The 25,954-nt window shown below is 38.0% G+C and overlaps 1 protein-coding gene across 4 annotated transcripts; it reads right to left on the bottom strand.

Moving 5' to 3' along the window:
- Positions 1 to 349: 349 nt before the first annotated feature.
- Positions 350 to 25,705, bottom strand: XIAP (X-linked inhibitor of apoptosis). 4 transcript variants are annotated; one of them, XM_067005216.1, is made up of 8 exons: positions 24,670 to 25,187; positions 18,739 to 23,460; positions 10,253 to 11,156; positions 8,372 to 8,471; positions 6,495 to 6,573; positions 5,818 to 5,851; positions 4,287 to 4,487; positions 350 to 2,843 (listed from the first exon to the last, which is right to left on the bottom strand). In XM_067005216.1, exons 3-8 carry the CDS (start codon positions 11,121 to 11,123, stop codon positions 2,650 to 2,652), a joined length of 1,479 nt encoding a protein of 492 aa, XP_066861317.1. In that variant the 5' UTR covers positions 11,124 to 11,156; positions 18,739 to 23,460; positions 24,670 to 25,187; the 3' UTR covers positions 350 to 2,649. The 4 variants fall into 4 exon arrangements, with proteins under 4 accessions (XP_066861317.1, XP_013040652.1, XP_047926568.1 ...); XM_013185198.3 differs by having other exon boundaries at positions 22,677 to 23,460; XM_048070611.2 differs by lacking the exons at positions 18,739 to 23,460; positions 24,670 to 25,187 and adding an exon at positions 25,194 to 25,705.
- Between the last annotated feature and the right edge of the window lie 249 nt (positions 25,706 to 25,954).

Below are 25,954 nucleotides of genomic sequence, written 5' to 3'. Positions count from 1 at the left end.
CGCTAAGCTCTTCTAAAAAGACACACAGCAAAAATAAAACCTTTCTTACCAGAATGACATATCTATTTTTTCCCCAGAAGAGGAATATGAATCCAAGTGCCGAATTCTTTACGAAGTTCTAGTCGTATATTCCTAAGAATTAAATTCTAATTTATTACAAAAAATAGCTAATTGAACTTCTTTTAAAATCAACAGTTTTTAACTCATACAAAACATGGATTATTTCCTCTCAAAATATCATCTTTACTAACACATGTTAATTAGGAACAGTTGAGTTACAAACCAAAAATGCAGCAGAAAGCAACCTTCTATTATGACATCTTCTGCATGTAAGAATCAAATATGCTACTCCGGGAACAACTGGATTGCACTTTATTTAAAATATTCACAAAATTGCACCAGAACAACATGTCAGTTCTGTGAAATCTCATATAATCATAGCAAATATCTAACAAAAAATAGAGACATTATGTTTCTGTGTCTTGGATTTAAAACTTGTATCATATTAAAAAAACTATATTCTGTAAAAAGTATCATTAATTGAATATATTACTCAGTGTGTACAACTCCAAGATAAAATTTCTATGTACACAGAACATATTAGTACATCCACAAAATAAGGAAGTCACATAATTGGAATGACTGTAAGCCAGCTGTACTTAAAGTATCAGCAGTAAAGTGAGTTAGGATAATGCTAAATATTACAAATATGAGAAAAAAGAACATTGAACATCTTTGTGTACATGGGGCAATTTTACAGTAAGACAGCTACTGTCATAATGAAGGGCTTGAGGTATGTAAAATCTCCTTCATTTCTGTTGAGTTCTCTTGTAAGGAATGAACTTGGTATAGAGGAATTTTTGAGAAAAACAGAAGGCTACCAGCAGTTTACTGAGGCCACTTATATACAGCTAAAACAGAAAAAATAAATGGGGAGACAGGAACTGTTTATCAGAACAGACAAACTTACAGAGTAGCGGTACCAAACATAAGGTGAAATCTTTGAGCAGCTGGTTTACAGTCTCTGAATTATGTCACAACCATACTTACAGAAATAAGACAATATTTTCAATCACACGTTATGTTTTCGAGAAGCTAAAACCTGAGATGATACACATAATATCTGAATTTCAAAAATTAGTATACACCAATTTTTATCAAACGCCTGATTCTTCATACAGCTGTATTGGCATAAACTTCAGTTAGAGAGTCCTACCAAAATGAAGCAAAGGAACGATCACATAAATAAAGCTTTATGTTCCTTACGCTTTGCCAAGCTAGGTCTATGAACTGAACTTACAGAAGATTTATTTACCTTTCAGTATTGGAGTTTACAGAAAAAAATCAATTACAAAAATTTTTAAAAATTTTAAATACACGTAGTTTGTCAGCAGAAAAATCTAAATACTGCCATATGATTACATCCTGGGATTAATTGCACTTTTTTATGTTTGTAAGTAGCATATAAAATTAACTTAAGAATGAATGTTCTGATTAACATCATGATTAACATCAGTTAAAATTTGTCCTTTGTTAGTCACAGCTATACAGAAGCAATTACGATATTTTTAAAGTAGTTTCAAAAGGGTCCATTAATTGTGAGGATGCTGCTAACTTGTCAATCAAGAAAGAAAACAGAAGAAAATCAGAAATATTCAGAGCTATTTCTTTCTATGCGTTGCATATGTTTGTTTAGCCTGTTAATGATTATTTGAAGGCTGGTTACGGAAGCTTAGAAGTGTAAACATGAATGACAAGAAGACAGACATCCTTCAGAGGCAATTGTAGCTAGAAAAAAAATGACAATTCAGTATAGCAAACCTGTTCTTACTGATGTTGTGGGAATCTAACTCTTTAGATGAGCAAGTGACAAGAATAAAATAAGCAGACATGATATTTTAGCTGATATTTTTTTAAAACCAGTAACACTGGATTAGTAGGGGATAAGATATATGGTAGCATCTAACAAATCAGAAAGTATTTTAACCCCCAGAAAATAAATTCAGACATTTGAATTCAAAGTAACAACATAAAAACTATTCTAAAGCAATTTGTTTCCTCTGATTAGACTGTTTTTATCCTTGATTCCGCAAGAAGTTAACCAGCTCTATTTCTGATAAATGAGAGCTGAGCAAATGACAATTAGCAGAAACAGACTACAAATAAATAGCAAAAAAAAATATATATATACTTTTCACTCAGTATGACTTGGCTGATTTGTTAGTGGGGGAAAATGCAGCATCACTACTGCTCCATCAAAACACTCAGTTTTCCTATTCCATTTCATGAAAGAATATATATATTTAACTCACGTATTTGTTATATTAATAGAAGTGTGGACACTCAAATAGAAGATCTGAAAATACAGGAAGTTATCTGAGGTTACAACTTTGCAGTAAAAACAAAAAAAAAGTAAGTAATGCAATGAAGAGGCAGTTGAACATGAGTGTTATAAACAAAAATTAGCAGCTTCTGACAGTCAACTCCTATTTCTGAGTGTTGATTAAAGCTTTATTGTTTACATTATCCCTAAAGTGAGATGCTCCATAAATAGGTGTGCTAGACTGCTGAAAAACCAACTGTCTGTTAGCACATTATACACATTTAAAGAAATAAAGCAGGAAACAGTTGCATCTACAGTACTGTACGCTAATACATAAAAATTTTCTGTCTTTTTAGAATATTTGTACAACACAAAGGACATACGTTAACTGCTTCAGCACATTCCTTACAAGCAACTAGGTGGCCACAGGGAATGAGGACTACTGATATGTTTTTAGCCATACAGATTTTACAAAGCTTTTCTTCCTGCAAGCGCCTTAACTTCTCTTCCATACTGAGATCTAAGGAAAATAAACACATAGAAAAAAAGTTAACATACTTTAATAGCATCTACATCTAATTTTTCCGCTCTTCACAGAGGGACAAGGTTCTCTTCATATGATTTAAAGGTCACACCTTTAAAAAGCAAAAATAAATTTACACATGACAGGAAGCCACACTGTAACATGGAATCCTCCCTTCACACACACACCACCTCCAGTGCCAATGCAGGGAAAGTATCTATATTTGCTATATTTTAAGTTTGAAATATACATGGAATCTAGACTATGCATATTCCAATTAGGAACTTTTCTTTCCAAAAATTTCCCATGAATAGCTTTCTCAAAATCTATAAAGAATGTGAAAGAAAGGTTCACTGATACTGGTTAAGTAATTTGGATTTTCTTTTCTTAGCAAGTTTCCTCAATTAGAAGAATGAGGATATAATTTCCTTCCCTATCTTTGTTTACAAAAATGCCTATACTTCAAAAGCTTAAAGAATTGTAATCTAGAATGAATCCATTTTCCATTGTACATTAGCTCTGGATTTTATAGAATGCCCACTTTGAAAATGCCCAATTCAAAGGCCTGCCCCTACCACTTGGGAAAAATTCCCCACAATCAGTCACAAAAAAAATTATGCCTATCTTCATTGCAAATTCTTTATCCAAATAATATCTATGAAAAATCTTATCAAAAAGAGTGGGCTAATAACATCCCTGCCTAACATGCCAACCAGATGGTCTTTTCCCTCCCTATGAATTCACCCATATGCTTGTCTTTAAACTACAAGTCTCTTGACTCAGAAATCTCATTTCTGGTCTATTTGTGGAATGTACCACAACGGCTTTCCGACCATGACCTGCACATCCCCGCATAGCTGGAACACAAATAATTGAAAAAAAACCACCACCTAGAAGTACACTTTTTCTTACTTGCCAAGAAGGAAAATGCTTCTATCCAGTGCTGTTAGTACTAATGCTAACTTTATATTTGGAAAGTCTTAACAGTGGAGTATTTATTTCAATTTTGTGTATACCGAATATTTGACAGAACATTGTTGTGTCTATTTCAGTTTGCCACTAGAGTCTCCACACCTATAGTTATCCTTGCCTTTTTTTTTTTTTTGGTCACAGTAATTTTGTCTTTTTAGTTAACGTATCAATTTTCCCAGCAGGACGCTAGACTATTTCAATATTATACAGCTTTGTGGTATTAATACAACTCAATTTATTTTGTAGATGATATTTCTAAACGTTACTAACCTCAAATATCTTTATTACCCCCTTGTTCATCTTTTTTATGTCCAAAAATACTGTCTTGAATTTTAAGCTATAATACTCTATCTTTAAATTAAGTAAGACTTGGGTCTGAGGATAGATAGATAATAATAGGATCTATTTCATAGGCTAAAGAGCTGATATGAAAATACACACATAAGTTTTACAATTTAATAAGTTCACCTTGCTCAAGTGGGTTTTCATTTGGTGTTTCTTCCTTCAGATTTTCTTTTTGAGCACTTATTAAGTCTGCTACCAGATCCTCAACAGATGTATAGCTTGCTCCAGACATCTGCAATTTCTTTTGCATAATGCTCTTAATCTCGGACAAACTGAAACCCATGTGTACGGCATTTTGTACCAAATGATTCTGTAAGTGATCATCTAAAACAAGAAAAAAATTAACAAGAGTGAGACTGAGTTTCGAACAGTATTCACAATAGTTTAAGACATCTTTGCAAATACTTAGCAAAAAAAAATAACTAGGAAATTTTGCTAGTTCTAGGAATTGTAAAAACACTGGAAATTTCAGATTTGAGTTCTTCAACCCTAGCTTTCCTAGACTCTTTATCTACTTATAAGAAAATTACTCCTACGTTTACTATTCAAATCTACTATTTCAACAGCGTCAATGTAATTTCTAAAGTCAAATGTCTTGTATAATTAATATCACAAATTCCATAACTGAACGTTAGCTGAAATTCATCAGAAATCCCAAGGCACAATAAACACATAAGTATTTGTTAACATTACATTAATTGTAATTCAGTTTGGGGAAGAAAAAAATCATATACAGTGATAGAAACCAAAAAATATGAATTTACAAAACCAAAACACAAGCATGATTTTTGTCCTATTTCTGAAGTAAGCCTCTCCACAGTAAAAAAAAAAAAAAATAAAAAAATACAGCTGTAGGAAACCAGACTTCAGTCTATTGGACCTCCTCCTTCCTCTTTTTCAATGTTACTGTTTGAATAGGTTTGTTAGCAGTATGACTTATTTCCAACTCCTCTTTTAGTAAAAGACTAATTTCTTCTTTACTTCACAAGATTATTCAAAGAGCAAAATTCTTAATTTCCTCTCATAAAATAGCAGTATTTAAGAGATTTCTAAACTAGGTTTTGTGTAAACACTCTTAATAGCAACAGCTATCATTCCCTGTCATGATGCTGTCTTCCTACTATTCCTTTAACTATCTTATGTTTTTATTCCTTCATATTTGTGAGAAACATTGCAGGAATGTCTAATAATCGAAAATGTAACAAGCTATTAAAGCTTTCTTAGCTTCCTATTCCTTGCCATTCAACAGTCGAACTCTCCCTGCCTCACTGAAAAGCAACGACTGTTTCATTTCAGTATTCTTGAATTTATCCCATAACACTACTAATTAAATACTTGACGCATACTTCCTAGATACAAAAATAATACTGTACCCTATCGGTACTCTCATGGTTTACTACCTCTTCTTTACAATATTTATCCTATCATGATTCAAATTCCGCCAGGGAAAATAAGCCTCACTGTGCAGTTGCTTAGAAGCAATGGAGCAGTGGAAGAATATCACCCAACATTTTGCCTGTCATTTGTTATTGAAAAATATAATAGTCAACGTTGAAATTAACCATTTCCTTTACTATCCCTGAAAATATGGATAGTCCAAAATAGTTTTTATTATTTTTATACCTAATTATAAAATGATTGTTTTAATAGATACCTTTAGGAAGTACTGTCACTTCAGCAGCTTCTATCTAAAAAACAGTAATATAAAGATGACAAAATTACACTTCTGAAATTGACAAAGGAAAACCTACATAGTTACAAGACATCAAATAGCTATTTGATCTTGGTTATTTTATTGAGTAAAACTTCAATCTGTTCTCAACAATGACAAAGGGATCCTTATTTTGTTATGCTTTTCATATTGTTTTAAATTTTTATTTTAACACTTCTTTGCAATGATAAGATTTATATAGTTCTTAGTCTACCAAAGAATTCTAAAATAACATCAGATTTACTTTTTGGTAACTATACAATTTATCAATGCCCTACTAACAAGAAAAAAAAGATATCTACTACACTTCAATAATGAAATTATTCGTAAGCCATTGATTCCTAGGCTACAAAAAATAGCATTTGTTTAGTATCAAATATACAACACATAAAAGGTACCCTAGCTCTGATCCATAACGTAATTAGGAAGAACTGTGAGATCTATAAACCCCAAATAACAGAACCCAAAATATACCTCAATGTTTTTCACTTTTTGCTAATGAATGAAGCAGCAGGAAGACTATAAATTACACAGATGAGAAGAGCAACCATAAGAAAATTATGTTAATATTGTTTTTTATTTTAACAAAATGGTATTTGATTAATAAGCAAGGCACTTACTGTTGAATCCCTACATCCACCTCCTAAGTGAACATTATTTATAAATTCTAGTCCCTTTTCCTCTCTCACGAACCTGCATCTATAAACAAAAATATTTAGTTTTAATATAACTACACAAGCAGCAAACAACAGTTGATTATATGGCATTAGAAAGGTTTAACAGAATTCCTACATCATACAGAATGCTTGCTTCTTGAATCTCTAAATGTTTAATCAACATCAGTAACACCTTAGCATTTCTAAAAACATCTTAATCATTTCAGCAATACTTACTGTTGCATGTTTTTGGTGAAACAGAAAGCTAAAGAGTTGTTGGCCAGGCCATCTGACACCACAAATTTATAAAAGTTAGGACTCCAATGAGTAACTAACATTATATTAAAATGCTGTTTCTTTTAGTCTTTAGTAAGCAAAGAAAAGCCCACGTAACCTGCCTGGTAAGGCAGGTGCCTTGTGTCTTCCAACCAGTCCTAGCCACTGGGCACAGCTTTTACTTATGAGAAGATGATGTAGGGAACGCTGTAACTTCTCCCAAGTAGTTCTTTACCTTCAGCAGTTCATGGACATACATAGCATGTTGTGAGACTCAAACACTGCCACTGAAGTGGATGTGTAAACAAAAACTCCATATATAACTTTTAATGATCTGAGAGGAGGTAATCAGATTAGGTATAATTTAAGGAAACAATTTTCACAACAAAGAAAATTAAAACAAAGACAAACCCATATGAGGAATGAAATGTAGCAGCAAGAAAATATCTTTTAATCATTTACTACAGCAAGCCCAAAACTAGGAACTGTATGCTTTCAACTGGGAGAGACTAATATTTAAGAGATGCTTGTATCACTACTGGAAAAAAATGTTTATGCATTAGCTGATCTTTAACTTAAACTTTCCAGAGGATCTTTCACTGCAGAAGATGAGTTTGGCAGCTAACACACAAAAGATAGATATCTTTCACCTTTTTATACAAGTAGCTTACACTTTGTACTTAGACAGCTTTTACCCACCTGTAAGAGACAATGAGTCATTCCTTCTTTCCTCAAAAGGGATTTTAGAAAATAGACAACCTTCTAAAAAACACTTACAGGTTTAGAATCCTCAATCCTTGAAAATTATGCAGAAGTCTATTTTGAATTCAATACCATAACTGATTTCTTCAGGTTTGTTTGCACCATGAGTAAACTACCCATTTTGTATCCTGACTTAAATTAAAAACTTTGGCAGGTATCAAGCTCTTAAAATAACAATTAGAATATACTGCTTGGATAATGAGGAAATAATCAGATATGTATTCACAAAACTTCACAATTATGCTAGCTGAGATGTCAGTAACTCCAGACACAAGTCTTCCCTTTAATAATCCCTACAATCAAGCTGACGTACATATAATACTGACTTAGAGTTTCAGAAAGTAAAATTTCATGACAGACTTTCAGTCTGATCACTTCTAATGACTTAGCTGTGCCCTCAACCTCTTGAGATTTAGTTCTTTCCCCACCCACTTTAGAATAAGTTCGTTCTACCTCTCAAAGACGACATTGTGTTAATATCCTCTTCTGAGGCCTGCAATACAACATTAAGTATATCTGGATCATTATACACATAACAGCAAGATTATAGAAGATAAAACATATGGAATAACAAAAATGAGGACCACAAAGTATAAAACATGGAAGATAACAATACGTTGGTGCCTACATGACAGAAATGAAGGAAGAGGAGGAAAGCAACTAGAAAATGAAACTACTTTCATAAATACGTCAAGCCATAGCCAAATTTCTGAAAATTTTATTCATATGCTCTGTCATAAAGACATAATATACTATAAATAAGACTTAGGGATGCCACAAGAAAACAGCAAAATATAACTTACCCGGGAAACCATTTGGCATGTTGATCCCATGGGTCTTCATTTTCCTTCCATTCTTGCAATCCTCCACCACAGTGGAAGCACACAACATGATCACCGTTACCTTAGGAAACACATGAGGATAAAGTCAGTATTAGGCTTACAAAAAAAGTATGTGAGTTCTCAAATAAAACTCTATGTTATTAAGGAAGTAAAAACAGAAACAAAGAAAAAAGTATTTGTAATACTGATTAGCAATTGCAACTGGAAAAAAAAAATCAAATTTAAAGGAAGACATAGTAAATATGATCTGAAACAAACATTCAGGAAAAAACTTGAGCTTAAAAAAATACAAAACATGAGTCATATAAAATGTTTCTGAATTCCGTTTTAGCATGTAATTATACAGATAAAAAGCAAATGCTAAAAATAATCTATTATCAGATAGCACATTCCACTGATAAGCACACCATTACATGACTACCACAAAGAATTTATTTGGAAAGTAATTGACACAACTTTATCTGTCCTCATGACCAGAGATCTGTTTTCTATTTAAGTCACAGCTAAGCAAGCAAGAGTGAAAATTATTAATAGAAACTTAATTCAAAAGGATGCTTATGTGCCTTTTTGCTCCTCCACTTCACCATTAAAATTAATGGACTCTACGCAGCTGTAGCATAACTGGCTCAGGTGTTAAAAGAAATTGCATCTCTCAGTTCTAGCATTGGGCCTGCTACAATTAAAGACTGCAACAGAAACTGCTTAGTTAGTGTGGTGATTGAAATGAGAGAAAGTAGGGATACTTGTTTTCTGCAGCATTAAACCCTTCTCAGCCCCCCAGAAACAGTTTCCACGGAAGTCACTTTAAAAGCTCTCTGGTCTGCCAAACTGCCCTTTTAGCATACCTCCGCAGTACATATTTATCTTGGCTGTGGTAAGCTAGTTATACTTAGGAATTCAAGATGAAATTAATAAAACAATTCTAATGGGTACAAATATTGCCCATGTATCACCCATATAAGAATATATCAACAGTTTCATTTATGGCCACAAGTAAAACAAATGGTATCAGATTAAACAGCTCTCCCGGGAGCTACCAAGATAGAAGCCAATTAAGATCAGACGAAGAAGTTATCCTGGATAATCCCCCTTTTCTTTGTGACCTAATAATAGCCATACTTTGCACAGCATCTCTCAGTGAAGAATTTCAGAGAGCTTTATCTGCACTGTGCAATTCAATCTAATAAGGAATTATTTGCCTTCTCCAGCTTGGGAAACCAATGCACAAAGATATCAGAGCCTTATCCAAGTTACACACTACATTTCTAAGAGTAAAAACTCTGCCAGTAGAGTCATTGTCTTCAAAAAGCTTTTACTGTAGGTCATAATGGCATTGGCTTGTTTTGGGTGTCCAGATGCTATGATAATGGGAACTCATTACCTAATTAAAATGGCAGATAACCTGGATTGCCTTGTTCATAGGCTTGTGTATGAGCCACAAGCCTGCTCGTTAAACCTGAGGTCACTACCTGAAAGACAGCACTTCATATTTTTTTTTAAAAAATATTAACTTCAATAATTGTCATTGTGAAAGATAGATTAACAAAGTTTTAGCCAGCAAGGAAAATTCATTTTGACATTTTACTGCTAGAAAAATAAAGTTATGATAAGTTTATATTTTGCTAAAAAAACAAACAAAAAAACCCTTGATGTTACGGATATTTTATATAAGAACTACAAAAATTAGTTTACAGAGCAGAGTGGAATGAATTTCAACTCAACTAAAATTCTGGCAAATCATTCTATATTAGAATAACAAAATGCTTATTTTTTCATGATAAAGTACTTTTTCAATTAAAATGTATTTGTAAGAGATACTAGCCATTTTAAGGTCCGTCTTACCTATGCTATAGAACCCAGCTCCAGCAAGTTGTTCCTTGTTAACAGGGTATATCCAATTTAAAAAGGTTTGTATCCGTCTTTCATATTCTGCCATGGACGGATTCCTCGGATGCTGTTCATCATTTAGACCATTTCTTCCAAGCTCGGCAGGCACAGATTCACTTGGAACATTTCCAACATCCCGGCCCAGGACGAAAAAGCATCTGGGATAGTGCCTCTTGTGTTCTGACCACGCTCTGTCACTAGGTTCCCAGTTTTTCAGTTTTCCACCGCAACAAAAACATGCCACTTGGTCACCAACACCCGTGTAATAGAGTCCAGCACTAGCCAATTCCTTTGGCGTCAACAGACCATAGGAGGGCCAGTTGTGAAAAGACTTTAACCTTGCTTCTTCACTGCACATAGCAGGGTTTTTAGGATACAAAATATCTGACATATCCACAACCTGCCTAGTTCTCAACAGGTAGTCTGCCTCCAGTTCAGGCGAGTCATCCAGAGCAGGCGAGAACGCCGAATTGCTGCTGCCATTTTCAGCTCTATGCTGGTAGCTCTGGGCAAGAGGACGCAGATCATTCTCCAAAAAAGTAGACTCGGTAATAAATTTGCAGTTTGGGGAAAGGTTTTTGTGTCTCTCAACTGCAGAATCCCCAGGCTGCCATCCTTTGATAGTCGCGTGGCAACTGAAGCACTTCACTTTATCGCCTTCGCCGGTATAAACAAAGCCAGCTTGTGCCAGAGCTGATGCTGAAACCGGACAATCAAGTGGAAATTCAACAAAGCTTCCTAGTCGGTGGTGTTCTTGGGCCCAGTCCTGGTCACAGTCAGTGCCTGGAGTGGCACGAGGCTCAAAGTTACCTGGGTTACACGTCATCTCTTCATGTGCAGGGCTCTTCTTTCAGATTTCCTAAATGAAGCACATAGATGTTAATTTCAGACAGAAGAAACCATGGTACACATTTGCAAGCCTGGAAAGAGGCTAAATTAAACTAGCTATCTTTTAAATATACAAAGAATGCCTCCTCCTGTTCCTTCCATCTCACCCTTGCCTGCTAAACCAAAAATAAAATAAAGCCTGGGAGATCACGTTTTACAGGAAAAAAAATCATAAAACCTGACCAATAAAAACTTGTCTGGAATGTATACAAGTTTATGCATTTATAAATTTAAAACAATGTTCTTTTTTAAAGAAAAAAGAATTCAAGAATGAAATTAAGTATTTAACAAAAGCTCTGGGCAAAAACTCTGCCAAAAAACTTCCAAACCCAAAATATGAAGTTACTGAATGTGATGTAGTCTGGCTTTGATTTACATGTGCAAGATTTTACAGTCCAGTTTTGTAGCACAACTATCTTTGTTTCCCCTGTACTAATGCCACAACCACCTGTCCATTACAGATTGGCAAAATCCATCATCAGAAAGAAAAAATAATAGCCTTCGGACTTGTGTTTATGTTTTCAAGACATACTTCTCAGTTTTCATTTTAGCAAAATATCTGAGTAAATTAATTCAGATGTTTCACTGTCCATTTATTAAGATGCTGTGCTCGCCTTTCAGCTCAGTTTCTTGCCCTACACAGGGTTAGTGCTGTGCCCAGCACACTGCTTCTTTTCGTGCCTGGCCAGCAGAAGCACAAGAGGTTCCTGTATTTCTGCCACCACCTCAGCTTTTGCCTTCCCTGCCCTCCCCAAGGGAACCAGCCTCTCTCTCTACCACCGGTCCCACTCCTACCTCTGCCAATGCTTTTCCTGGGCGAGCACCCTGGGCCCCTCTGTACCAGGTGGCTGCTAAAAGCGCTCAGACGAGCCCCTTCTGCCATAAGGATGAGATAAAGCAACTCGGTGTACAAAGCCCAAGCAATCACAACCTTCATCCCAAGACAGATTAAGTAGGAGTACAGTAAAAATTCATCCCTTCTCCTAACAAGTGCAGTGATATGATTTAGAAAACCTCATGTAAAACACAGGCTACTGTTGACAGACATCTCAAGCTTACTCCTTCGCTAAGCGGTAAATTGAATTACTACAAGAGTGCTCAAACAAACTTCATAGCACAAGGCAGTAATTCAGCGATTAGCAAAAAGAAATGGAAGAACAAAATGTATTTATTTAACCAAGTGCCATTCTCTACATAAGAGTCCTGTAATATATCCTATTTCCCATCTGCAGCTTTACAAGGCAGGCCATCAGGCAAGAATTTAGCACTCATAGTGCTGGCTATGGAGCACAGGTATGTTCTTATTTTCATGGTCAATCTCAATCAGTTCGTCAGCAGTGCTTGGAAAACAGAACTAGACTGCATTTATTATTCTGAAAAGATGTTTCATTGAATGGAAGGAAATTCCACTTATTTCTGATATATTGCTCTTCAAAACCGTATATATGGCAATTAGAAGCAGTACTGCTTATATAAAGAACTCAAAAAGTGTAAATCATGAGGCAAAAATTACATAAAACCTTCTGGATTTGGGATCTTTAGGCTTGTGGGCAAAAAAGCCTCTTCTGTCTGAGCCTCAAGGCTAAGAGCTTGCACTAATGTACACAGCTCACATACAAAAAAAGCATACATTTTCCATGGTTCTTAATTAACTACACCATTCATAGCAATAACATAGCTAAGTTCATGACATTATCTTGTAGGTAAAAAGATACAAGATGTATCTAACAGCCAGGTCATCTGTGCTGCCCTTTTCTATTCTGCCGGGAATATTTGAGCTCATGTGTGTTGGGCAAGCTGATACCCATTTTGGCAAGGCGATGAAGTCCTTAAAGTTCAGCATCATGAAAACTGGTGACCAGGAAAGGGAAAAGATACCACGAGCAGCAAGACAAAGCCAATATATAGAAAATTACATTCTGTTTGAGAACTATTACTTCAAATAATAATGACTTTCACTGTGAAAGCCACGTAACAGAACAAAATATCTATCAAATTTTGACAGGATGTAAATCCTTTAGACAGAGACGCTTCAGCATGTGCTTGACTGGTCAATCCTGCTCAGGGAGAAGCACAAAAGAAAAGGTGGGGTAGATGGAAGAGGCTTGTTCAAGCTTACTCATGCCAAAGTGATTGCATAGGGGATCAACAAAGCAGTAGGGGGATGAGAGAAAATACTATTCTGAGGTTACAGAGAGCACGCGACCCGCCACACCGAAGGCCTAGTTCGCAGAACTCGGTAGACCTTAAGAACAGATGACAAGGACTTGAGAAAGAAACCACCCAGCCCAACCACACTCCAGAGGACACAAGTACATTCCCCAGCGAGACAAAGAAGTTAAGAGTACAGGTAAGCATTACACGAGTACAGGGAGGCATTCCATGTAAGCATTCCACGTTAGAAGTTTCCTGGTACGCACTGCCAAACAACTTCATCTTCCACAGGGAAAGATACCACTTACTCTGTAGAGGACTCCGAAACCTACCAACTGTAATGAAGAATTCAGGTAGTACATTAATTTAGCTGGTTTTCCTCTGTAAGACCCTTAAGCTCACGGAAGTGGTAAATCTTCAAGGTCATGTAAGCGGTTTTATCCTCATTACAATAAGTGCTGCCAGGTGCAGAGCAAGACAGAACAACCCTTTTCGGTCCAAGTCAGATGCAAACTTGGTGAGTTGTAGTCCCTCAACTTACACAATATGAAGTCTGCAAAATATTTAGGAAAAATATAATTTTACAAAGCTAGATGCTAATCCTAAAAATGCTTAAGGATATGTTTAACTTTATTTACTACCAGCCATGCCATCAAAGCCAAGAGGTGCCTTCTATCTATGCTTATTTTTATTCCTGGAATTACAGCACGACCAAGAAACAAGTCACAGCTTTAGTTCCTCTCTCAGAGGATGTACTAATATTTGTACTGCCAAACACACCGCTTTGCTAGCAGCATCCATTGAACTCCATGAGGAAAAAAACCTCTCATTACTCTACAACAAAAAATGACACATATTATGGATAAAATAATACCACATTTATTTTAAACATTCCAAAAATTTCCTACCAATAATCTTTGCAATAAACCAACCACAAATTCTGAGGCCAATTCCTCTTTTAGCTGTTCCACAAAAATAAACACAGGACACACCAAGTCACATTCAGTGGTCAAAGGACACTTCTCTTCCTCAAATGGCCACAAAGCCACCTGTGATTTGAAACAGCACTGAGAGCTCACATGTGAGCACAGGAGCAAAAGCCATGCTAGCGTCCATCCCTGGCAATTCGCACTGGAAGTGGTCCTGTCCCTGAACCAGTTCCTCTTGCACACCTGGTGCACTCCACTCCCTCCATTTGAGAGGAACTACTCCAAGTAAGCACCCACCCAACTCGTTACTGGTAGGACTTCATTAATACAAAGCAATAGGATGAGTTGGTGTTGCAAAATTAGGGGTTCCTTCTCCAGCGTGGCTTGCCTGCAGGTGGCAGCCGCCTATGGGTACCTGTGCCCCTACTGGCAGGGAGCAGCCTATGCCCAGGCAGGTGAATCCAGCCCCAGGTAGCCAAGTTTAGGAAAGGGTGCTACGTTTCTTGGTCTGAACGTTGTTCTGCAGCCTGACGTAAAGCACCAGGGTTCCCCGTTATTTCCATCAGTTCCAGGGCTGCCTGGGATAAGCTGGGACCAGCCCACAGCAGGTCCAGACTGCCCCTTGCCCACAGTACCTCCACAGCTCTCTGCTCCTTGTGTTAGGCAAGAACATGCTTTACACCAGTAAGGTATGTAAAGCAAATCAGAAACGGGCAAGCAGTTATTACCTGTCCTTAGTAAAATTTGCCAGGAAGACCCTCTGTACTGTCAGCAGTTACTGCCATCAAAGACTTTAGTTCAATGCAACACCCTTCTTGAGAGCTACATTTGCTCAAAGAAAAGCATTTGCTTGAGACATTTTAAAAAAAGAGAAACTTGAACTAAAACAATGCTGAAAACATCTAAAAACCAGGAGGCCTTTATCTGCCCAAGAGCTTTGTTCTCAGTTCTCATTCCCCAACACCTGCAGTAACACCGACTATACTTGCTGTACAGTCAGTGCAGATGTTCCAATTATATCTGTTTGTATAATACCAGATTTAGCAAGAAGAGGCAAAACCTTTTTCAAATTTCTGACATGGGTGGGGAAAATTACTGTGTATTGCAGGATCACTGCCTTGCTTGCCGAAATGACAAAGCTCATTAACCACTAAGCAGGGTGAGAAAACATGACGTTGGAGAGCCGGCATGCTCACTTCGTGCAGCCACAGAGACGTGACTAGTTCTGAGCACCGACCCGAATTATTTCTGTAAGGCAGTTTGTAACTAGTGTAGTAACACCTGACGTTACACTGAATCATACTGTACTTCTCTGCTTTAGCTTAGCAAATTCAGAAGTAGCTACTGAACAAATTGCATTGACTGACCTAGAAATCTGACCTATATGTTTCTTTGGATTTTCAAAGGGCAAAAAACAGTAATTACATGTAGTAATATGAGAACTGTCATGATACATACTACTAATAAAGAAACCCGCTTTTATAATCACAAGTTTAAAGGTTCATGTTTATTTCCTTTTAAAAATCTTATTTTGAAATCTTCCAGGATTGTTTCTGTAAAGATCTCAAATGACCTTAAGGGACTCTCATCGTTATTACTACACTGTGTTCATACAACGATTTGTAGTACCCAAATAGCCTGAGCTGCACACTCTTCTTCTTATCTTCATGCCTACAAGACTTCCCAGAAGGCAGCAAACAAAGCTTACTCACACCCTTCTGAGATTCCTTCTCAAAATCAATCTTGAAAAAACAAATACACGTGCTTTCAATGTATGAATAGCAGCATATCTTTCTTTTTACTTTACTTACATAGAAACCAGCTCAGAAACAATGAAAAACACAAAACACGACTCTTACCCTATAAAAATTTTTACATAGTAAATTGTATCACAGTATCACAGATTTCTAGGTTGGAAGAGACCTCAAGATCATCGAGTCCAACCTCCAACCTAACACTAAGTACTCCACTAAACCATATCGCTAAGCTCTACATCTAAACGTCTTTTAAAGACCTCCAGGGATGGCGACTCAACCACCTCCCTGGGCAGCCCATTCCAATGCTTAATAACCCTTTCGGTAAAGAAGTACTTCCTAACATCCAACCTAAAACTCCCCTGTCGCAACTTTAGCCCATTCCCCCTCGTCCTGTCACCAGGCACGTAGGAGAACAGACCAACCCCCACCTCTTTACAGCCTCCTTTAAGGTAACTGTAGAGAGTGATAAGGTCGTCCCTGAGCCTCCTCTTCTCCAGGCTGAACAATCCCAGCTCCCTCAGCCGCTCCTCGTATATATACTTTAAAACCAGAACAGAGCTTCTCCAACGTTTTTGGATCTGTTGATACAATCTAACTGAGGCAAATCACAATGTGCTCAGCCACCCTCTGTCATTCGCCCTCCCTTCAGCAAAAGGGGAGGAGACGGACAGAGGCTCAAGTCTGACATCCGAAGAATTTACTAGAGAACCAAAGATCCCCCTTGGTTCCTCCTTCTTTGTTCCTTATGTCAGATGGGTGACCTCACACTACAATGATGAGTAGTACGTGGGAAGTAAAAAATTGTTAAGAGACACGATTTCCTATGCCTCCATTTCTCATAAACTACCAACATGTTTTAAGCAGCACTTCAAGAAGCAGATCTTGAACAGGTAGAACTTGAAGAATTGATGCTTTATCACAACTCATCTGAAATTTTTCCATTCTTAAAAAAATAAAAGTCCAGTATAGCAGTATTATTCATATGTATGGATAAAAATAAAAAAAAAAATACATCAACGTGCACTAGGTTTGAACTTCATTATAACATGCATACATTGCTCACACTAAGTTATTATTTTTCATTAGCTAAATGTGGTACTTTACCAAAGCAATCAGAGCAAACACTATCTTGAGTGAGGCCCGACTTCTCCAGTACCCTCTGATTCATGCTTATGCTTCATGGGCGAGCCCGGGTCCTGCAGTCCATCTCTGGACTCTTTCAATGAACCTCAACCCCCTGCCCTCAACCCCAACAGAAAATTAAAGACACCTCATTTTCTTTATATATATAAATTTAATCATTTAATAAGATGGAAGTTCTGAAAATTTTGATTTCAAGTAATTGGCAAACATTTATGTTCTTTTAAGGAAGATTTCTTTTTCAGGGTGCTTATAAGCATATCAAGTTCAATTGTACATTTTCTCCTCTTCTCCTGAAATAACTTATCACCTTTAAAAAATATGGGCTACAGAACTCAAAACATCACGTAGGTGGTACATCTCATATGTGACAGACTCTCCTTGCAGAAATAACAGCATGAGCTTTGAACTATTATATAAATTGGCTTCTATTTGTTTTATTTCACTTACTCTGTTGATCCTCTTGGTGCTTCCTGGAAAGCTGTGTGTTTGAATTATACTTAAGGAATTGAGAAGGAAATACATGCAAAGAGGGGAGCAAGAAGATCAAAGACTAAACCGAAATAGTAGATGTTATGATGGAGATTATATTCACTTAACTGAGATGTTCTTTTCCAGCTTTACCACTTCAGCTGTGATTACATTTAATTAACTGTGAATGCTAAGCAAAACCAAACAAACAGAACTACCTCAAATTCTGCACCACCCTCTACCGCCGTGGAAATCACAGGACAATGCCTGCCAGGCTGGTAACACCACCATCTGAAGCAGAAAAACCCCTCTACGTACTGTGCTGAAGGTTATAACAATCAAGGGAAAATGACTGGAAATAAACATTAGGGCAAAACCAATAAACGTATATATAATGAATTCATTATTTAGAACGTTGAAATTAATGACTTTATTCTTTCAAACACTGTTTTCTAGAGTGCTGTGAGTACTTCAATATTTATTTACCTTTTTTAACAAAAGAAGTGTAAAGTTACAACTAGGCTGTTGCTTAAGAATAATATTTCTACACAGGTCTTGTAACAGCTGCCTTACATATTACATGGAACAATGATTATAAACAATAACTTGCTACATACAACTCAAAATTATTAACTACAAAAGAAAAAAAGTTTTCAAACAGTTTATGGCTGAGAAACGTGAATTAATAACAAGCAGCCAACTAGCATGTATACATAAAACTCTACAACATATACCAGCTGTAGATTGAAGTTCAGAGAGGAAGTTATTTAAGCCTTTTGACACATATTTAATTTATCACATATTAATTGTAAGTAGAAGGTCCAGAAATTTTAAACGTAGTTTTCACTTACAAAGCCCAGGAGATTTTATTTATATATATATATATAAACTATTATTGAAGCATTAAGTATCTTACATGTGCAGTGAGTAAACAAAGCCTATTTTAGCCTGAAAGCCTTCAAGTAGCTGAGCCAAGTTTAATATCTGCAGGTATTCGTCACAACACGCCTCCCACTTTCAAGCTAGAGTACCAATTAATACAGTCCATTGATTAAGCTTCAGATGAAAAAACGCAGACAAAAGTTTAAAACGAAGATATTACCTTATTCAAAATATAAAACTGCACACTTGGGCTTCACAAGTCAAAGATTTTCAATTCAAGTTTAAGAACATGAACAGGTATGTTTTTATGCAACAATACGACACCACCATATCACCCAGGACTGCAATACTTCAGGGAAGCACAGAACCTGCTTTTCTCTTTCACTGTGTTTTACCAGCCATGACTTCCATCCTTAATCCTGCAACAGACTGACATTACAAGGAGTTATTTTTAAGTCCTCTCCTTCCACATGGCAAGCACGGCTGTAACCTTCAGGTCAGAAATACACTTGCACAGCCTGGTGCTCCTGACCAGAGGGTACATTCAACACCCAGCTCCTACTACTTGACACGCTCACTATGAGAGCAATGTTAGTGTTTATTGTTGACTGAAGTCTGAAATGTGAGAGTGGTGCACCAAGTAAATACCAGACAGGACACGCCGTACCAGCTGACACGCAGACTGTCCATGTGTCACTTCACTGAATTTCATTTTGTGCCTGCTCAACTGCAATTAGATCAAGGAAGACACATGCTACTAACTTACTTATACCTACAAGGACTAATAACAACAGAAATTTTAAAAGTGTTTACAAACCTCAGCACATTTATATCTAAGTATCAATAACCATTAAAAAAATATTGCCTGGAGAAGGTTGTCGTTTTTTTTGTTTTTAAATAAAGAGGGCATATATCTACACTACGCTCTTTGATCTGGCACCAAATCCTACGTAAATGCATCAGCTCAGCTTACTGTGTCTGTTTTTCAAACTGGTCCTACTTAGCTTCCTGTCAAGGTTTAACACCGTATGAAGTCAGTCAGCCGCTCAAGGTTACAGGAGGCGATTAGATCCTCCTAAGTCTGGACTTCAGTCACAAGGATTTTTATGCTCTCCATCAATCTTAGAAATAAATATAACCAGGCCAATAGAAGCACACCGTTTTGAGAAGGATTTTCACCAGGTATTTTTCTTCATGAAGAAGTCACATGGGTACAGATCAGTACAATAAACAAGAAGAGTGGATTCATGGCAGTGCTTTCAGTAGATGAGTGAGACAAATTTGTATCTGCCAAGGGCACAGAAAAAAAAAAAAATCACATCTGCCAACTTGCAAAATAATATCTTGAGAAGAATTTTAGCTCTATGTATAAGAAAAGAATAAATATCAGCCGCTGTAGAAAATACTGGCATGTTGCAGCCTAAGTATGAGGTCCTACAGAGGCATCAGTCAAACATAACCACCTAGAGCTGTTAATGATTGTACCAAGGAAGAGGAAGGAATGAAGGTCTGGAGATAACTATTTTAGCCGTGCCACACCTTACTAGTGCTTACTACACGGTAAAGTGCAAGAGAGATGCTGGCATCTTTAGTTTGGGAAACCTATCCAAAGCAGAAATTTAGATCTGACATTTGCTGCCCCTGAAATGGGGCCTGGCCTACAGATGACAGTACCTAAAAATAAGATAGGTTAGGAGAAGGGAAAAAAAAAATCACAGAAAAAAACCTCCCACCAAAACCCAAACCTCAAGCATACCGAGAGTGAGACGGAGAGACTATGGGTACAAGTAGAGAAGCGCTAACACCAAGAGCAAAAAACTCCAAATAACCCCCCAGCAAAACAAAGGAATATTAAAAAGGAAGAAGCAATCCTGGCAGTCTCAAATTTCTCTGGCAGTTCCAGTTGGATGAACATTTTATACGTGGCATAAGCAGGAACATTACGAAATACTGTTCAAGAAAGGCTCTTGTAAATCCTACCAAAGTCTATACATGATTCAGCTATCAATTTTTAATTACAAGGTCACTTAGAATTGTACCATTTCAGCCTAATGATATTCTGTAAGTGTTCTTTACAGATAAACTACAGGGAAATAATAAAGTCAGCATTTTTGGATTTTTTTTTTATCCCTACTGGAAAACTAGTCTATTAGTCTTTCTATCTTGTTTCCACAAACCCTACCGACAACTTCCTTTTCCTAAATATTTTACCATTCCCCCTCTTATAAAAGGCTTCTTCCACAAATCAACGTGACAACAACTTCAGATTTTGTAATAGGACAAAACTGTTACACAGAGAAAACAAAAACTTTTTTTTCCCCAAAATATTACTTTTTACATTGTACATACACTTTGGAAGTAAAATTGATGGGATAGCAAATCTACATTTTATATAAGTTTTTGTTTTAATTTCAGAACATTTAACTCATTAACTGCTGTATTATTCATAGAAATTTAATTTAGTACAAGTTCTACACCAGGAAATTGCAACTAAACTTCCAGAATCTTCCCCTTTAATAGCTAAGAGCTTGGCAGTTGTATTTGATACAAACTGAAACATACTTTAATCCATGAAACCAACACCAACAATTTCAGGGGCTGGCTTGTTTTTTTAATGAATCTTCCCTAAATCAATCCAATGACCATTAGCAGCCTCCAAGTTGCGTCAGAAAAGGTGCAGTCCTTTTCAAAGCTACCCTAAGAGTCCTCAAGGAAAAGGATACACATACTTGAGCCACAACAGAGCAACTTTAGGAAGCAAATAAGCAAGCTGTGCAGTTTCATCCCCGTGCAGTTCCAGCCTTCTTAAGACTGGAAATGACGAGCTGCTTTTGTCAACTTTAAAGCAGCAGAGTTAAATACAGAAAAAAAATATTAATCTGGGATTATGAAGTGTGCTACTACAGAAATGTAACCTCTGAAAGCTGAACTACTGCTCTTTTGGTTAAGAAACCAAATTATCCAGTCAATGGAAATACATTAAATAAATATGGAAGAGCATAAACTGCTAAGCAAAAACTGCAGTGCCCTGGGATGGATGCAGCTCCCTTCTTGAGCGTGAGCTGTGCTCCAGGTTGCAGCATCACAAGCTTTTACTGCTTCGCTACAAATTATTTAAACTCATAATTGAAGGAAAAGACTGAAAAAAGAGAGCAGCTTTCATCAAGGAGACATATTAAGATGTGACTTTAGCTACAATAAAGTGATGAATGCCACAGCAAACCTGCTGAATCTTCCAGATCGTAAGGAAAGAAAGTGTAGTAGGAGGGAAGTGCAGTGAGCCTGGGACCTCCTACAGCACAGGAGGGCAGGCAGCTCAGGCTTAGGCTCACGGACTGACAGCAACATGGTTCTTCTTGGCATCACCAGTGGGAACGCTTCACCATTATTGCATGCGGGGCCGTACATTCACATGTGCATACACTCACACAGCCCTCATCGTGTAAGTTGGAATCTCTCTCGAATTATCCTCTGTATTTCATGTGAGGTTTGTTAGGAAAGTCGGATTCATTCGACTTGGGGATTCATTCTAATACCATACCAAAAGTGAAGTATGAAAATTGCACCTGTTGAAAACACTCAGCTTACCATTGTATTTAACAAGAAACTGTTCATAACACACAAGGGGAAGGACTGTGGACTACAAGATACGTGCCACTTCATTTTACGCTTTATGTACCAGAAGTAACGCCGCTCGCTGAGGATGGCTTCTCAACTCCGGGAAGATCCCATCAAGCAAGTTTTAAAATAGAACCTGCTCTCTAGTAAAGAAGATTTTTGGATAGTCATCAAGTCCAAAATTAACACAGGAGGCACAGAAGTTCTCTTGTAACAATTTTCAGTTGTACTCGTACAGTATTACCATTCCCATTTCTATAAAAGGAAGTGCTCCCAAAATTAGCTGTGCAGAAACTCATCCCATGAACTGAGCTTCTCTCCCTTCCTCTCCCACTCAAAAGCACAGCAGCACATGGAGGGGGCAAACTTCTGATTGCTGGTATCAACTCGATAACCAATCAAGGATAGAAAAGGCAATAATAAATATTCTGTAGCATAGTTTGGGCTGTTCGGAATCATCAGCAACTAGTCCTAAGGATTCCTAGTCCTGAAGGACAACCCAGTTCAGGCTTTGTGATGTCTCCTTCAGTCTTCACATACCTTCAACCTTCCTGCAAAACCACGTATTTCTCCCCCTCTGGTTCAAAAATCTGCTTCCGGAGCCCGACTTTCAACAGTCACGTTTGGAGTATTTTGGCTTAGAACTCTCCAGGACAGACCACTTGTTAGACAAAATAAAAAGCTGCAAGAGACTGTTAACTCCTGATACAAAAAGTAAAATGAAAAGGGTATTTACAATAGCTTCCCCGTATGAAATTAGTACCCAATCATCAACCAAGTTTAGCAATATATTAATCAAAGCAGATACTAGTTGCACCTGTACTATGTCCAATCTCTACAACAAATTCCAATATTTACATTCTTGCTGCTAGAAATACAAAGGTTAAAAATTTTCCTTTCTATATAACCTTCAGCATAGTTTAAGAAGGCTATGATTCAAATAAAGCATTTCACAATTACATCTTTTGGACAAGAAATCCAAGCTAAAATATGTTTTAAAATTGAGAGAATCAAAGGTCAGGGAAAGTCTGAAATTCAGATGTTTTTGTTGAAAGTTCAAAGGTTTTAAGACTGGGGAAACTCCAAAAGATGCAAAGAGGATAAAACAAAATCCTGGAAATAAAAATTAGAGGACAGCAAAAAGAAGAAAGCCTATAAGCAGGCAGAAAAAGATCCAGCGATCCAGCCTTCTCTTCTCCCTCAGAGAGTTCTGCATCAGACTATAAACTGGATTTTCTGAAACTCTTCAGCTCCCTGCAGCTGCCTCTCCCACCCGGGCAGGACTGCTTCAGGTGTAGAATTGCTATCATGGGTACACAGAGGCCTGCAACAAAATCCGTCTTTGTAATTCAGAAACTTAGATATGAACACACATTTTCTAACTGTTCTGATAACAAATGTAAGTCTGCTTCATATCAGCTGGAGCAGTCAAAAAGAAACCAAGAAAACCCCACGCCCACATCGGAATTCTTTCACTTTTGCTGCTGGTTACAAAGGGCAAGGTCAGAGGAGGTACAGGATCATCATTAACTCATTTCCTTGCCCTTCTTGGCCAACAAGTAGCTGCCCAGTTTTCTAAGGACAGAAGAAGTCAGCTGTTCTTTAAAGGGCTCCAAAGAAAACTGCAAGGTAGCAAAAGGGCTTAAGAAAATGAAAAATATCCAAATAAGAACTTAATTAACAAATCCACCACATGAAAACTCACCTTTTGAAGACTGAGTTTGTCTTCTCTGTTATGCAGTGACTTCATTATACAGAGTCATTAAGTTAATGTATATCCTACATGACTTCGTTAAGGTTTTAGATAAAAAGGATTTAACATTTTGTTTGATTTAAAAAATTGCAATTTTTTTTTCCCTTTGGTTGTCTGCTTTTCATTCCAAACTGGCTTAGTGTAAGATTTTATAGTTTCTGGTTGTTCACTTAAGAAATAACACCTTCATGTAACCGTATGAAGTACAAAAATCAGGTGAGATTGCAACAATGAAAACCTCATCAATGCGGATTTGCAAAATTATCTAAAAGCAGCTTCAAGAGCAAATGCAGCTTTTAGCAAGTGCAGCCTAACAATATAGTTAAAAAGTACAGAAATTATCAAGACCATAATTAGGTCTTACACCCAATGATGCAGCTCCTATCAGGAAGATACGAGCCTCAGATAGACAATAGTACAGAAACATAAGTACACCAAATATTAAAAAGAAATATATCAGCATAAATACATAACTATTAGGCAAATGAGAACTGCTTGAACTGGTTTGAATTACAGCTGAAAAAAGTGACCTGAGAGAACAAATACTCTTACTGCAGAGACCTTTAATAAAGCTGCATTTTTATTTACAAGAAGCAGAAAGAACATTCTTGAAATGGGTATTAAAAAAAAAAAAGTAGGGAAGGAGAGACAAAGTTCAAAAGAACCCATGAAGATTGGAAAAGTGTATGCTAGCATAAGAAATGTTTATTTTAGTTAGTTATGTGAAGAAAACACAGTATTCTGTTCTATCCAGAGGGAAGTCACTTGCGGACGTCTCACCTTATCATTCATTCTGGCTCTCCCAAGAGGTACTAGGATCAGGCAGCGGTGTGACAGGCTGCTCTGCCCCTGCTCTGTTAACACAAGGGCTCCCTTCTTTCTGCGAAAACACAACCCGGGGCCAGCAGGCTCCGCGTGCCCACAAGGTCCCGGCGGCTGAGCACTCTGATAAACCCAGAGCTTCCTGCACAAAGGGAACAGCCTCGGGTACAGTCCCCTCGGGCGCTGCTAACACTGAATTTCCACCAAACACCACTGCAAGGGCGATGCCCCCCAGGCACCCGCTGCGACTGTACCACGGAACCTCCGCAGGGAGCCCCGCGCCCGCGCGGAGGCCGGCGGCACCAGGGACGGGAGCTCCCGGCCCGGCTTGGCTCCGTACTCAGGGCGATGGGGGCGCGCCCGTTCCCGTGGCAACGCCTCCCCGGCACGGCAGCCGCCCCCACTAACCCCTCAAGCCCCCCGGCCACCCGAGGACCGAGCGCCCCCGCCCCGGCGCCGCGGGGGTACCGCCGCCGACTCACCGAGCCCCGGCCCCTCCTCGCCCGCCCCGGCTGCAGCAAGCGCCCGGTACCCAGCGCACGCCGACAAAATGGCGGCTCCCAGCAGCCCCCGGGCTCCGCTCAGCAGCTCGGGGCCGGAGGGGAGCGGCGCCCGCCGGCGGATGGCGGCACCCAGTGGTGGCAGGTGGGTGGGCAGCGCATAAACCCCGCTCCTCAGCGGTTTCCCCGGCTCTCTTCGCCCCCTGCCCGAGCTACAGCGTTTAAACACACGGGAGCGGAGCGGGCGGAGGTCGCCAGCCCGCAGGACGGGCAGCAGGACTTTGCGGTGAGGTGCTGACATGGTTCCGCACAGACCTCGGCTCAAAGTACCGGTTATTCACCCCGAAATCCGTAGGCCTTTCTCAACCGGCTGCATAAGGGCGCTGAGAAATCATCTGCCAGATGCTGGTCGTTTTGGTATCCACTGAAGATGAGAGGTGCCTGCTGACCACACTTCACACTGCAGAGTGCACTGTGTTACAACTGCATCTTAATCTTCGCTATTAAAAAAGTCCTTACTAAGTTTGCCAGGAGTATGCCTTCCCCCCTCCCCCCCCACTTCAGACTGTGTTTTCACTAGCTATTAAACCTGTTAAATTTCACACGTTTGGACTCAAATATCCCAAGTCAGACAGAAGCCTCAAGCTACTTTCTTTGGTAGTTGTAGCCAAAATCATTTGTCCATTTTCATGACTAAGACAGTTCTTTTGCAATATTAAAATATTTCATTAACCTTTCTTTTT

Source organism: Anser cygnoides, chromosome 13 (genome assembly GCF_040182565.1).
Source record: "Anser cygnoides isolate HZ-2024a breed goose chromosome 13, Taihu_goose_T2T_genome, whole genome shotgun sequence".
Taxonomy (NCBI): domain Eukaryota; kingdom Metazoa; phylum Chordata; class Aves; order Anseriformes; family Anatidae; genus Anser; species Anser cygnoides.
This window is presented reverse-complemented; position numbering and strand designations above follow the sequence as displayed.